Source organism: Esox lucius, chromosome 24 (assembly GCF_011004845.1).
Source record: "Esox lucius isolate fEsoLuc1 chromosome 24, fEsoLuc1.pri, whole genome shotgun sequence".
Lineage (NCBI taxonomy): Eukaryota > Metazoa > Chordata > Actinopteri > Esociformes > Esocidae > Esox > Esox lucius.
In genome coordinates, this window is record NC_047592.1 from 18,904,147 (window position 1) to 18,919,000 (window position 14,854).

Sequence of the window (14,854 nt, forward strand, 5' to 3'; positions counted from 1 at the left end):
CTGTGCGCCAATGAACGCTATCTATCGATCTGCACTCGATTGCTCTTCCTTCATCCTCCAACTACCCGGATGTCTGTCTCAGTAACTTGAAATTGAATTTGAGAACTGAATCTGAATTGTGAGAAGTGAATGTGAAGATATAGAGAGTTTAATTTTCAGTGAGGATCACATTTTATTGGACTTCGGATCCAAACGAATAAATTCAATTTCAAATTATACAATTCAGATTCAGTTTTTCAATGCAATTATTCAAATTAAACAATACAATTTCAAATTATGTGATTCAAATTCAGTTTTTCAATGCAATTATTCAAATTTAGCAATTCAAATTCAAATATAAATGATTCAAATTCAGTTTCTGGTGGCACATATTTCAGCCCATACCTAAACCCCATTTGTTAATCATCAAACATAACCCACCTGTTATAACACTAGTCTGGTTTGCTCATCAAGCGTTGTAAAACATCAAACACTGACACATCAATGTAATCATAAATCACAAAGTCACCGGACATGCATACGTCATACCGGAAGTCCCACCCTAACATACGTCATACAGGAAGTCCCACCCTAACATACGTCATACCGGAAGTCCCACCCTAACATACGTCATAACGGAAGTCCCACCCTACAAACCGGATGTCCTGCCCACCTGTCACATCAATATGGAAGTCCCGCCCCCCAGGGCCATAAATCACCATTCTGACACAATATACCTTACACTAACTACTACTGACCATACTGACCAGTATACCCAGCATCAGGAGACTGACCATACTACTGACCTGTATACCCAGCATCAGGAGACTGACCATATTACTGACCTGTATACCCAGCATCAGGAGACTGACCATACTACTGACCTGTATACCCAGCATCAGGAGACTGGCCATACTACTGACCTGTATACCCAGCATGAGGAGACTGGCCATACTACTGACCTGTATACCCAGCATCAGGAGACTGACCATACTACTGACCTGTATACCCAGCATCAGGAGACTGAACCTGGGTAGATCCGTGGTCCTGTTGAGGGTCCTGGTTGGTGCTCTGGGGATGAATAGGGAGAGAAATACTAATAAAGAATATAGACAATGTGTTACTGTATGAATCAACATTATTTAGAGGCACATGTACTCACCAGAATATTCTGTTAGAACAAAAACCTGTAAAGAGAAACACACAAAATGATATCAGGTCATTTATGTATTGAACTAATGTTCTCTAAAACGTTAAGACATAGTAAAACCTTTGTTTTGTTTGTATTGACAAAGTAGGATCAAGAAGATGGTCAGTAGAACAACAGCAACAACAACCAGACCCACAACCACTCCTACTAGGACTGATGTAGAGGATACAGGAACTATGACAGGGGAGAAAAGCACAACACCATGAGATGCAGAATAAAGTCACTGTTAATAAAATATATATTTATATTTAAAGTAGGGGACATCCATTATTTTTTAGATACTGAATATACAGCTCTGGAAAACATTACTGCATATTTTTTTGGGGAAATGGAAGGTTTTGAGTGAGGAACAGAAGGGTTAAAATAATGAGACCACTGCAAATTGAACGCTTCTTTTCCTCACTTAAAACTTTCCTTTTAAACCTTTTAGGAAAGGAAAGAAAAAGGTGCAGTCGTTTCTTAATTTTTTGCAGGACTGCATAATTTATCTTTATTAACAAATCACTGACTACCACTGATGTAAATACACTGCAATCACAATATAATGTTATCACTGCATTACAAATCACCGACTACCACTGATGTAAAGACACTGCAATCACAATATAATGTTATCACTGCATTACAAATCAATGACTACCACGGTAACACTTTCCAATAAGGATACATGAACTACCATTAATGAATACAGTATTTAACATGAACACATTATGAACAGAGACATAAACAATCTGTTAATAATGATAACCCCTACTTTATTATTTACCAAAGCATTAACTAACAGTGTGTAGTGTAATTTGTCAGAACATGAACTCAGGTCATTAGAGATTATAAATGTATGATAATTAATCACTTTAATTAAAGGGACACAAAATAATTACCTAATAGTGAGGTATCCTTTATTAGTGCTTCACTCCAGCTCAATGGTTACTCAGTGGGCCAAAAGAGTATGAACTAATGATTTGGTGTTAGAATACTAGTGACAGCACATAGTCCTCCCTTAAAGAATCACAGGATTAGGTGTAGGCTATAAAGACACTTTGCAAAACAACCACTCTGGGAACATGGACATCATGAAGGAAGAGATGAGTAATGTATTTTTGTAGAAGTGTAATCAGGCAAGGCTTATGCCAAAACAGTCACATTAATCAGTCAATCAAATGTAATTGTCAAGCCCTTTTTACATCAGGCATTTCACAAAGTTCTATACAGCAGTAATGTTGTACTTGTGTTTATAACACCTCCATGTTCATCTAGTGTAGTAAAATCTGGTAAAAGGATTAGACAGTTGCAATTTACCTTAATGTTAACACAAATATAATATATGGCTGAGCAAGCTACCAAAGTGCTAACCGAAACTAACAAACAATTTACTGGAGTTAGAATACAGCTAACTGGAGCCAGCTAACAGGAACAAGCTAATCGCTAACCCCTTACAGTGCAACAACTGCAAAATGTATAATCAATACAATTACAAAATTAAATGATATTAATCCTAGGGATATTGTCAGGAGTGTTGTTTTAGAAAATAAAATTTTCATTCAGTATGTAACAAATTCAGTTTTTTTTCCAAATCATGGCATTTTACATTCAACATGGGTTTCCTGTCTAGCTCATAGTTATAAAATTACTCTGCTTTTCCAACTCTCTACATACATTTTAACAGGCAAGTATCAAAATGTCCAGTGTACTATTGTACTCTATTACCGACCTGGAAAACAGGATAAATAATTTGAAATAAAACATTGCTTTGCCTTCAAGAGTTACCAGAACGCACAGGTGTTTGTTTGGATCGAATTCAGTCCCAACGAAAAGCGCCCACGTCTTTCTGCCCCCTACTGGCCAACCATAGTAAGTGTCCATTAATATAAGTAATGTATCCCCATTTCAGACAATACATAACCCTAAATGTGACCATACATTTTGTGCACGTCACACCTATTTGAAGACGCAAGTAGCCAGCCTACCTTAGTAATAATGGTTGACGCACTGTAATCAAATTCACAAATTTAAATATCTTATTACTAATGTATAGTACTTAACATATTTATGCAAACAACTAGCTACATGAATGCATGTTCTGCATCAACATTAAACAATTACAGTACATATTGTGTGTTCACTCAAAAAACAAAATGAGTTTATGTCCTGTGTCAACACATTGGTAAATTATTTACAAATTAAGGGTTATCATTATTAACTGTTTGTTCATGTCATTGTTAATAATTCGTTCATGATATTCGTTAATGGTAGTACATGTACCCTTATCGGAAAGTGTTAACAATTAACACTGATTTAAAAACACTGTCACAAACAGGGTGGTGTAGTGCAGTGTTGCATGGACAAGGAACCAGGTGCAGGCAGGGGTAGTCGGTGTTGATACTTTAATTTATAAGAAATAAACAAAACACCGAGCACAAAACACAAAGCAAAGGGCTGACTAAAGCAGCAAAAACGACAATAAGAAATGACACAAGTACTTACAAATACCGGCAACACACACAACATCCAAACACGACAAGAACAATGAGCCACAATGTGGGGAGCAGAGGGGAAACATATACACATACAAACAAGCTAGATTGGGACCTGGTGTGGAAGATTGGAAACATGTGACAGTCCGGGATGTGTTCGTGAGATATGGGAACTTGTGAAAACATGGCACGGTGGCGCTGCTGCTCACCGCACCATGACAGTACCCCCCCCCCCAAGACAAACCCCAGCCCAAGGGAGGGGGGGGCGGGGCAGCGCAGTACCCCCATCGGCACAAACCCGCCGAGGGGGCGGTACAGCCGCGACTAACCAGGGTGGCGGAGCCGTCGGGACAGGCCGGGGAGGCAGAACCGGCTGAAGATCAGGAGCCGGCAGAGGGTCAGGGGCCGGGAGCGCCGACGGAGGGTCGGTAGCCGGCGGAGGGTCAGAGGCCGGGAGAGCCGACGGAGGGTCGGTAGCCGGCGGAGGGTCAGAGGCCGGGAGAGCCGACGGAGGGTCGGTAGCCGGGAGAGCCGACGGTGGGTCGGTAGCCGGGAGAGCCGACGGTGGGTCGGTAGCCGGGAGAGCCGACGGTGGGTCGGTAGCCGGGAGAGCCGACGGTGGGTGGGTAGCCGGGAGAGCCGACGGTGGGTGGGTAGCCGGGAGAGCCGACGGTGGGTGGGTAGCCGGGAGAGCCGACGGTGGGTGGGTAGCCGGGAGAGCCGACGGTGGGTGGGTAGCCGGGAGAGCCGACGGTGGGTGGGTAGCCGGGAGAGCCGACGGTGGGTCGGTAGCCGGGAGAGCCGACGGAGGGTCGGTAGCCGGCGGAGGGTCAGAGGCCGGGAGAGCCGACGGAGGGTCGGTAGCCGGCGGAGGGTCAGAGGCCGGGAGAGCCGAAGGAGGGTCGGTAGCCGGAAGAGCCGACGGTGGGTCGGTAGCCGGAAGAGCCGACGGTGGGTCGGTAGCCGGAAGAGCCGACGGTGGGTCGGTAGCCGGAAGAGCCGACGGTGGGTCGGTAGCCGGAAGAGCCGACGGTGGGTCGGTAGCCGGAAGAGCCGACGGTGGGTCGGTAGCCGGAAGAGCCGACGGTGGGTCGGTAGCCGGAAGAGCCGACGGTGGGTCGGCCGCCGGGGCGGCCGGGACAGGAAGGGGCGGTGGCAGCCAAACCCCGGCAAGCTCAGGCGGTGCAGGCCACTCCTCCTCGGCCTCAGGCGGTGCAGGCCACTCCTCCTCGGCCTCAGGCGGTGCAGGCCACTCCTCCTCGGCCTCAGGCGGTGCAGGCCACTCCTCCTCGGCCTCAGGCGGTGCAGGCCACTCCTCCTCGGCCTCAGGCGGTGCAGGCCACTCCTCCTCGGCCTCAGGCGGTGCAGGCCACTCCTCCTCGGCCTCAGGCGGTGCAGGCCACTCCTCCTCGGCCTCAGGCGGTGCAGGCCACTCCTCCTCGGCCTCAGGCGGTGCAGGCCACTCCTCCTCGGCCTCAGGCGGTGCAGGCCACTCCTCCTCGGCCTCAGGCGGTGCAGGCCACTCCTCCTCGGCTGCTGCTCCAATGCAGCAGGGGGCGCTTCCTGCCGCTGCTGGCAGGTAGGAGGCGCTGGCTGCTGCTCCAATGCAGCAGGGGGCGCTTCCTGCCGCTGCTGGCAGGTAGGAGGCGCTGGCTGCTGCTCCAATGCAGCAGGGGGCAATCGGCGCCGTGGCGCAGGGACAGGGGCGGCGGAAGGCCGCAGAGCAGGAAGCGGTGTGCGCCTAATTGCCAGCCTACAGCCTGGCCAGCCTGCACGGGGTCGAGGAGGCCCCGGACATAGAGGGGGCGCCGTCGGGGCTTCCCTCGGGCACCCGCTCAGCCCCCCCCTAAAATTTTCCTGGGGGGACCTCGGGCTGAGCGTTGGGCACCTTGCCCTCTTCTGTGCTTTCCCAGACGAAGGGAAGATGTCCCTCCGCAGATGGAATGGGTACCGGGCCAGCAGCTCCTTCGTGCTGGTGATGGCCCGTTGTCTGCACGCCTCCACGAGTACACGCTCCACCGTAAAGGGAGCGTCCCGCTCCATGTCTCGGTAGAGGAACGTGCCGAGCATGCATGAGAGGAGGCGGCGATTCCACAGGTGGTCCTCCTCCGTCATAGCCTGCGGGTTCCAGATTAGGTGGCTCATTCTGTCACAAACAGGGTGGTGTAGTGCAGTGTTGCATGGACAAGGAACCAGGTGCAGGCAGGGGTAGTCGGTGTTGATACCTTAATTTATAAGAAATAAACAAAACACCGAGCACAAAACACACAAAGCAAAGGGCTGACTAAAGCAGCAAAAACCACAATAAGAAATGACACAAGTACTTACAAATACCGGCAACACACACGACATCCAAACACGACAAGAACAATGAGCCACAATGTGGGGAGCAGAGGGGAAACATATATACACATACAAACGAGCTAGATTGGGACCTGGTGTGGAAGATTGGAAACATGTGACAGTCCGGGATGTGTTCGTGAGATATGTGAACTTGTGAAAACATGGCACGGTGGCGCTGCTGCTCACCGCACCATGACACACTGCAATCACAATATAATGTTATCACTACATGACAAATTACTGACTACCACTGTTTTAAAGACAATGTAATCATAATACAATTCTAAAACTACATAAAAAAATACTGACTACCACTGATATAAAGGTAATGTGATAATAAATGTTTCACCTCTCACTGTCACCCAGCTTTCAGGAGATTCTATTTGATCTGATTTACATTTATAGAAACCTTCATCTGACTTTGATACTGTAGGGATGGTCATCTCTCCTGTGTTCTCATTACTGATGAGTACTCCATCTTTGTAGAAATCAGCCTTGGGGTTAGTGTGTGGTTGATTTCTATGTGTACAGAGAAGAGTCACAGAGTCTCCTTCAGTCACAGGATGGACAGGGCTCTCCAGGATCACATCACCACCTGTGTAACATAATATAAAATAATACAGTCAATCTGGAATCAACACTTATTCACTGGCATAAGAGCTTCCATCATTCAGTTCCAGAATAATACATAATATCTAATATTATAATACTAAAATGACTGCCTCATGGACCTACCAGACACTGTGATGTTGACAGCATTACTGTACTGTCCTGATCCAGACTCACACCAGTACACTCCACTGTCCCATGTGTCTGTGGAGGTGATGGTACATGTGGACCCTGTTATTGATCCCCAGTTAGGGGAACACCCTGACTTCACTCCTGTCTCTGTGTATCTCATCAGTCTCCATCCAGTAGAGTTCCCCTTCAGATCACAGGTCAGTGAGAGAGACTTTGATGTAAAGTGCTGAGTTCTGTTGGGACTTATTCTGAGAGACACTGAAGACTGCAGATCTGAACAAAGACAGACAGAGTCAAACTTTCATCGCTCATTTTGTACACATAAGGGTAACCTAAATATAATTCAATGTACTTACCTCCTGACCAGAGAAACTGAGGTTCACTGTAGTCTGTGTAATAGACTGGGTCTCCTCTCACAGCTCTACACACATATCCTCCTGTGTCAGTAGGACCAGCAGGACTCAGAGTGTAAGACTCTTCAGTAGTCCCATATCCAGATAGGGGCTCTACAGAGTAGGACTTGTCCAATAGAGAGGGTAACCCAGCTCTGTAGGGAACAGTCTTATACCAGGAGAACCTCCAGCCTGTAGACGACTCTTTAACTTCACAGTTCAGAGTCACTGAGTCTCCAGGGTTCATCCACTGAGGAGAGATACTCAGGACAGCCTTGGATTGATCTGTGATGAGACAGGGAACAAGATTCAAACAGTCAATCTTACAAAGTATTTTAGTTTGCTATTCAGATGTTAACATTATTAGATATCCTTACATGACACGGTCAGTTGTACAGCATCACTGGTTATGGATTCCTTGTTTCCCTTTACACCCATACAGGTATATGACCCAGTATGAGATGTATAGACAGGACAGATTCTGTACTCAGGATTTGTGTCAGAGTAAACTGACTGACCATTCTTATAAATAGGGGTGCATATAACTTTTCCAGTGAGTTACTCAGGTGAGTACCAGCAGATGGTGTCTGGAACTCACCCCATATGTAGCGTGGTCTTAATAAGTGCAGTCTTCCTCACTGTCCTCCTCAGTGCCGACACTACTGTCCTCTTCAGTGTCGCCCCCACTGTCATCTGATTCAGCTTCCTGCATGGTAGATGATGAAGATGCTGCAGATGCAGCCTCCGATTAGCTGTCTCCATCCACAGGTCAACAGCAGGCTTTGGGTCAAATGTCTCTGTGGTCTGCTTTGACAGGTGAATGTGCATCAGGGCTGAGAGACGAGCATGTGACAGACGAGATCTATACTTGGTTTTTATTATGTTGAGATGTGAGAATCCCCTCTCACAAGCTGCACTGCTTAAAGGCAGTGTAAGAGACCGCTTAACCACGGTGTTGATGTTGGAGTAAGTATCTGGGTTACTTGTATTTACTATTTGGACCAAGTCATACACAGAAGAGGCTCCCAGGCATTTTCCTGCCTGCTTTAAGCGCATCCATTCCGTCACAGTGGTATCTATGTCAAGTTTCAAGGTGGCCTCATATTTCTTGAGAATGCTGCAAACTGTTGTGATTCCAAAACTGTGGAGGTCTTGCATTTCCTGAGGCCATGTTGAAGGATCAAATACTAAGAAATGATCACATGACTTTAGGGAGTCATATCTGATTTCAAACCCTTCAATGAACCCCTGAGTAAATGTGTCTTGTCTCTGTCAGCATCAGCATTAGAAACAGTGTGTGCCCTGTGGCTTTCACCATCAAGCAGACATGTGAACTGTCCAATGGCCACCATGAGTTCATCCTTACAATCTCCAAAGGGTCAGCTTTTCCTTCTGAAACCTAATAGATGTGGTCTTCAAAATGTTACCAATGTCAAGCATGTCTGACAGAAAGCACTGAAAACTCCCTGTGCAGATATGCTGCAAGTCACTGTTATCACTCGTAGCCAGTTGCATTTTAATGGCTGGCAATAGTCTTGATATTTTTAACAGTGTTTCATGCCTCCATGCAGACCATCTGATATTATGAAACTTACCCAGTTTCACAAAAGAGATCCCATTTTCTTCACACAACTTCTTTAGTGCAGTAGTTTTTTTTTTGCTCCACCTTTTTGTAAATAAAACTGCAGCAGCTTGACCACAGAGCGATTAAATGTCTCACAGTAAGGAACGTTGCGATCAGCTGATTTTGCGTAATTCTCCAGTGTGTGTGCGGTGCACAGAATGTGCACAAGGGAGTCTCCAACCGCAGCAAGTTGCCGACATTGACAGCAGCCCCATCTGTGCACACAGCGACCAACTTTGTTGTCCAGTCATCCAAGCTTGTCTCCTGGAAAGGTCTCACAAGTCCGTCTGTTATGGCCTGCGCGGTCAGCACCGAATTCAATCAGTCCAATAAAGTCCGAAGTAAACTCTCCGTTGCTGGACACAGACAAAATGTAAACGATTTCCTGCTCAGTTTTTGTGATGTCCTCAGATCCATCAAAAAGCAGCCCCCAAAATTCAGCAGTCTGCAAATTGGCTCGTAACTCCCCGCTGATGGTGTGAGCGATGCTCTGCATGATCCGTGTGCCCCCTTCACGAGAAGGAGATGCACCACCGACATTTACTCCAAGCTGCTTCAGTAAAGGAAAATCCTCAGAATAGGAAGACGTGGGACGTGCGTGTTTAGCTTTATGGAAGGCGAGGAGAAAAATATTAAACAGAGCTTGCTCTTCATTCAGTTGTCTCGCCATCTGGCAAGTGGGCGACAGGACATTTCTTCTCGGCTAGCTTGTTTATTAGCAATGGCTGCTCCTTGCTCTTTTCATGTTTGTCAAATAAAGGATGGTTGAAATTCTTTGAGCCTTTATAAAAGGCACCTGTTTTGTCTGCTAGATGTGGATTTGAGCGGCAAATCTTGCACCACATTTCAGCGCGCTCATCGTTAGCTTCAAGCCACTGTACATTTTGGAGCCACTTTTCCGAAAAAGGTATTTTCTTCGGCTCTGGCTCCAGTTGGGGTTTCTTTGAAGGTGGCGAAACGCCAAAGAAGCTGCTTAATGTCTGTTGCTTTTTGGAGATCTCTGACAGTAGTTGACAAGCAACATCATGTCATGTGTAAGGTTAGATGAGAAGATTGGTCAAGATGGCGAAGGCGCGTAGTAACACAAGTGGCATTATGCATTCCTGATTTTTGTCGCGCATTCGTACCTGCGTACCTTTTATGTGCACCCCTGCTTATAGAAGTTATACACCCAGTCAGTGTCTCCTCCCCCCTGTATGTCACATCTGAGAGTGACAGTCTCTCCTCTGAATATCTGGGTCCAGTTGGGTTGGAGTGTCTTGTCTGTACCACTTAAACCTCCATCCAGAAGACTCTACAGTACAGGTCAGTGTCACATTGCCTCCTGTCAATACGTCCTGTTGGTCTGAACTCAGTGTGGCCTTTGTTTGATTAGCTGTTTAAATAGGTTTGAGTGGGTAACACAATCGCCACCATGATTACAACAACAACAAAATGAAAAACAACCTTAAAATATTAATAGTGAACTCACCAGTGACACTGATGTTGAGGAAAACACTGCGTTGTGACGACTGGGGACGATCTGTTCTTCTCCCCTGACACTGGTACTGACTCACCTGGTCAGACTGGGGTGCAGGCTAGGGGAGGAGATGGGGTGCAGGCCAGGGGAGGAGATGGGGTGCAGGCTAGGGGAGGAGATGGGCTGCAGGCCAGGGGAAGCTCAGGCGGAATGCAGAGAACAAGGAACTGAGACTGAGGCGGGGCAAGGGGAGTACCAGTAGCATTGATGGGGTGATGAAGACTAATATATGATGATTTGGGCCGGCCTGTCCTCTTCCCCTGACACTGGTACTGACCAGTCTGGTCTGGGACAGAGATGGTGAAGGTTTTACTGGTCTGACTGGGAAGGTGTTGGTTGTCTCTGTACCAGACATAAGTCCAGTCTGTGTATTCTGGTATGTTACACTGTAGAGTGACACTGTCTCCTGTGTACAGTGGCTCCTGGGGAGAGACTATCTTCACTGAGGCCCTGGGCAGATCTGTGGAAACACCAACAATGAATATACCTACATTAGTTCCTGTCTTTCTTTCTCAAGCCTTCAGAATGATAATAGCCTCCAATGATAATAAACATCATACTGCTTTCAGTGGGGCTCCAGATATTAATAATGTTTGAATCAGCTGAACAGACTCCTGAAAGACACGTCCAATTTGAAGCTATTATTGAGGAACTGAGAGGATCTTACCAAACACTGTCAGTTTGACTGCATCACTCCACTCAGAATCATTTCGGACACTTCTGTGTTTTTTGATACAACGATATTCACCGCTGTGAGATGTGTAGGCAGGACTAATTGTGTACTCAGACTTTGTGTCACAGTAAACTGACTGACCTTTATTATAAAAGTCATACTCCCAGTCAGTATCTCCTCCCCCCTGTATGTCACATCTGAGAGTGATGGACTCTCCTGTGAATATCTGGGTCCAGTTGGGTTGGAGGGTCAGAACAGCAACAGGTCTCTCTGGACAGAAACAACACAGACAACAAACTCAGTAGAATATACAGATGCATTATATTGAATATAATAATGTAGAAATCTGTCTACACATTACTAAAGCTTTACGTGAGCTACAATTATGGAGATAGAGTAAGCTGACTAAATATTAATACATATAACTTTTTTGTCCATATGACACCGCAACCAATAACAATATAACATGCTTGGACTCACCAGTAACCTGTATGTGGACTGGTTCACTGTACTGGGTGTAGTAGACAGGGTCTCCTCTCCCAGCTCTACACCTGTACTGTCCTCCATCAGAGACACTGACCTGGCTGAGTGTGTAGGAGGATCCAGAGGTTGTTTTTACAGGTTCAGAGTCTTGTTTGTGTTTGTACCAGTAAAACCTCCATCCAGAAGATTCTACAGTGCAGGTCAGTGTCACACTGTCTCCTGTCAATATGTCCTGTTGGTCTGAACTCAGTGTGGCCTTTGTTTGATTAGCTGTTTAAATAGGTTTGAGTGGGTAACACAATCGCCACCATGATTACAACAACAACAAATTGAAAAACCTTGTAATATTAATAGTGAACTCACCAGTGACACTGATGTGGAGGTAATCACTGCGTTGTGACGACTGGGGACGATCTGTTCTTCTCCCCTGACACTGGTACTGACTCACCTGGTCAGACAGAGTAGTGATGGTTTTAGAAGGTGAACCAGGACTCTGTAGTTGATCCTCTCTGTACCACCTGTATGTCCAGTCTGTGTAGTTTGACATGTCACACTTCAGAGTAACAGTCTCTCCAGAGTAGAGGAGACCATGAGGAGAGACACTCACTGAGGCAGTTGGTAGAGCTGTAGCATCATTGACATAAATGAAAGGAAATACAGTCACATCAACAATCTTTCCTCAGTATGATCTTACTTTTATATAATAATATAACTGATGCAAAACAAAAATACTGACAGAATAAATAGACACATTGAGAGTCATAGGATTATGTGGATATTGAATATAAGTTGGTTTCTAAGGAATCTTACCAGTAACACTGATGGGGTGATTAGGACTAATATATGATGACTGGGGCTGATCTGTCCTCTTCCCCTGACACTGGTACTGACCAGCCTGGTCTGGGAGAATGATGGTGGCGGTTTTACTGGTCTCACTTGGAAGGAGCCCTTTATCTTTGTACCAGACATAAGTCCAGTCTGTGTATTCTGATATGTAACACTGTAGAGTGATTCTGTCTCCTGTGTACAGTGGCTCCTGAGGAGAGACTATCTTCACTGAGGCCCTGGGCAGATCTGTGGAAACAATAATTCATGAATGTAACTACATCAGGTCCTGTATATTTCTTTCTCAACCCTTCAGACACAAACATCCAGTGATAATAGACATAATTCTGTTATCAATGGGGCTCCACATTAATAATAACAATGACAATGTTACAACAAATGTTTCAGTAGAAATGGCTGAACAGCTTCCTTAAAGACACGTCCAAATAAAAGTCATTATGGAGGAACTGAGATTAAAAATAGACATGATCTTACCAAACACTTTCAGTTTGACTGCATCACTCCACTCAGAATCATTTTGGACTCTTCTGTGTTTTCTGATACAACTGTATTCACCACTGTCAGATGTGTAGACAGGACTGATTTTGTACTCAGGCTTTGTGTCAGAGTAAACTGACTGACCATTCTTATAAAAGTCATACTCCCAGTCAGTATCTCATCCTTTTACCACACATCTGATAGTGACAGTCTCTCCAGTGAATATTGGACTGTTGGGCTTCAGTGTCACTACATGCTTTAGTTTACCTACACAAACAAAACCATCATAACACAATTACCTTCAGTATCAGACATACAATAAAACACTAATTATATAGACTTCTCTGTGACACATTATTTAGAGAGTGCCTATTTCCATCTGTAGATGTTCTAAAGATAGTAATTGTAACGATTTCAGAGTAGCAGGATCCAAGCACAGACTTGAAGGACAAATAAAGGATTTATTTGGTGGAACAGAGACGGGAAAATCAAAACAAGGAAACAGAAGAAACAGAGGCAGGCAGGAAAACCACAGACTTGTAGCAGGGACGGACATAAACCAAGCACAAAAACACAATGACAGACAAAGGACTAACAGAAGAGGGCAAATTAAATAGGGAGCTAATGAGGACCAACAAGACACAGGTTCAAACAACAAGGACACAAACAAACAAGTAAGGACACACAAGTAAGGACACAAACAAAAACAAAACATTACAGGGCTACATTCAAAACCAAAGCCAAACCAGAACAGAGCATCACAGCCCCCCCCCCCCTCTAGGCTCAGACACACGGACGCCAACCAAACAAAGGGGAGGGCGGGCAGGGCAACAAGGTGGAGGCTCTTCCATGGGACGGGGACAGGAGCACCGACCCAGAACCGGCGGAGGATCAGGAGCAGGGTCGCCGGGCGGGGCCAGTGTGGCAGTAAATCAGGGGTGCGTTCAGGAGCAGTGGAGCGTGGTTGTGGGTCCACGTCGGAGGAGGGCGTCACAGTAATACTATCATGTAATACTACCCACTTAAAAAAACATCATCAGTTGATGAACAACTCTTTGCTAAGGTTAGGTTTAGAATAAGGTTTAGGGTTAGAATATAGGTAAGGGTTATGGTAAGTAGATAGTTAAAATGTTACAGATAGTCAGTAGATAATCTGTAGAGCATCTACAGGCACTCTTTTGGGACTCACAAAATAGTGTTACTGACTTCTCTTAATCACATACACAACTAAAACACCTATTTAGTAAAAATGTACTTGAAAAAGGAAAGGTAGTGGCAGAGACTAAAAGGATGAAGCACAGTGAAATTGATCAAGTGCATGAATATCTTCTATTACCTTGAGAGTGACCACAGTAGATGAGGGTATTCAGTACTATGACAAAGACATAGAAAGTCATTATAATACAGTAGTAACACAGTAATGTAAACTGTATTGTAGTGATAGAGTAGTTATTTTAAGTCAGTACTCACAGAGTAGAACACAGAACCAGGAATGAACCATTCTGTCTTGGTGATGAGTAACTCTCTCTGAACAAAAGTTTTACCTACTAACTTTCTATATGATGAGAATCTGATGAGTGTTCATCACGCTTCTTCACCATCACACAGACAAAACTGACATGAAATCAAGACATGTAAAAGACAGTGAGAAACCATTTTGTTGCAGTTGATCCAATATTTATTTTCAGACTAACATCTTGTGTTTGGCTAAATGGTCGGCTGTTGGTGGTGAGACTAGCTAGTTGACCTCACTTATTCCACTGCCCACAAAGGAAATAGACAGGTTCAGAGAGCCTCCCTTTTCATACATTGTAAATAGTGAGCACAAACCACAAATTATAATTTTTTTCACACAGGGCCAGGTTCCTGTTCACATTTTTTCTTAAAACAATATATTAATTTAAACACTACATTTTTTATTTACCCAGGTTCTCTTAGTCTTATTTTACATATGTAATGAAGATCTGAGACAATTAATTTTGACAAATAAGCAATAGAGGAAATCAATAATAGGGCAAAGAAATTCACAGCACTTTATTCAAAATAACATGTTTACTTTTTAAAAAGAAGAAATTAACTTTTGTTTAATCCAC

General features: G+C 44.9%; 2 protein-coding genes and 1 long non-coding RNA gene across 3 annotated transcripts in view; all 3 read right to left on the bottom strand.

Annotated features, from left to right (window-relative positions):
• The window catches only part of LOC114830270 (basement membrane-specific heparan sulfate proteoglycan core protein-like), a 68,169-nt gene extending 56,184 nt beyond the window's left edge, over positions 1-11,985 (bottom strand). Inside the window, exons 1-2 of the mRNA XM_034290830.1 lie at positions 11,802-11,985; positions 11,436-11,708 (exon numbers count right to left, since the gene is read on the bottom strand). Coding sequence (XP_034146721.1) covers positions 11,436-11,708; positions 11,802-11,985 — 457 coding nt within the window. The remainder of the gene's footprint in view (positions 1-11,435; positions 11,709-11,801) is intronic.
• On the bottom strand, positions 1,038-7,642 carry LOC117593920 (neogenin-like). Its single transcript, XM_034290650.1, has 7 exons — positions 7,517-7,642; positions 7,104-7,424; positions 6,742-7,020; positions 6,356-6,601; positions 1,250-1,363; positions 1,142-1,166; positions 1,038-1,050 (listed from the first exon to the last, which is right to left on the bottom strand). Coding segments are annotated over exons 1-7 (1,047 nt in total). The 5' UTR covers positions 7,578-7,642; the 3' UTR covers positions 1,038-1,049.
• A 448-nt stretch (positions 11,986-12,433) lies between the features above and the next one.
• On the bottom strand, positions 12,434-14,274 carry LOC105010120. The gene is made up of 3 exons (XR_004575387.1): positions 14,232-14,274; positions 14,098-14,133; positions 12,434-12,512 (listed from the first exon to the last, which is right to left on the bottom strand). It is a non-coding gene; the product is annotated as an uncharacterized LOC105010120 (long non-coding RNA).
• Between the last annotated feature and the right edge of the window lie 580 nt (positions 14,275-14,854).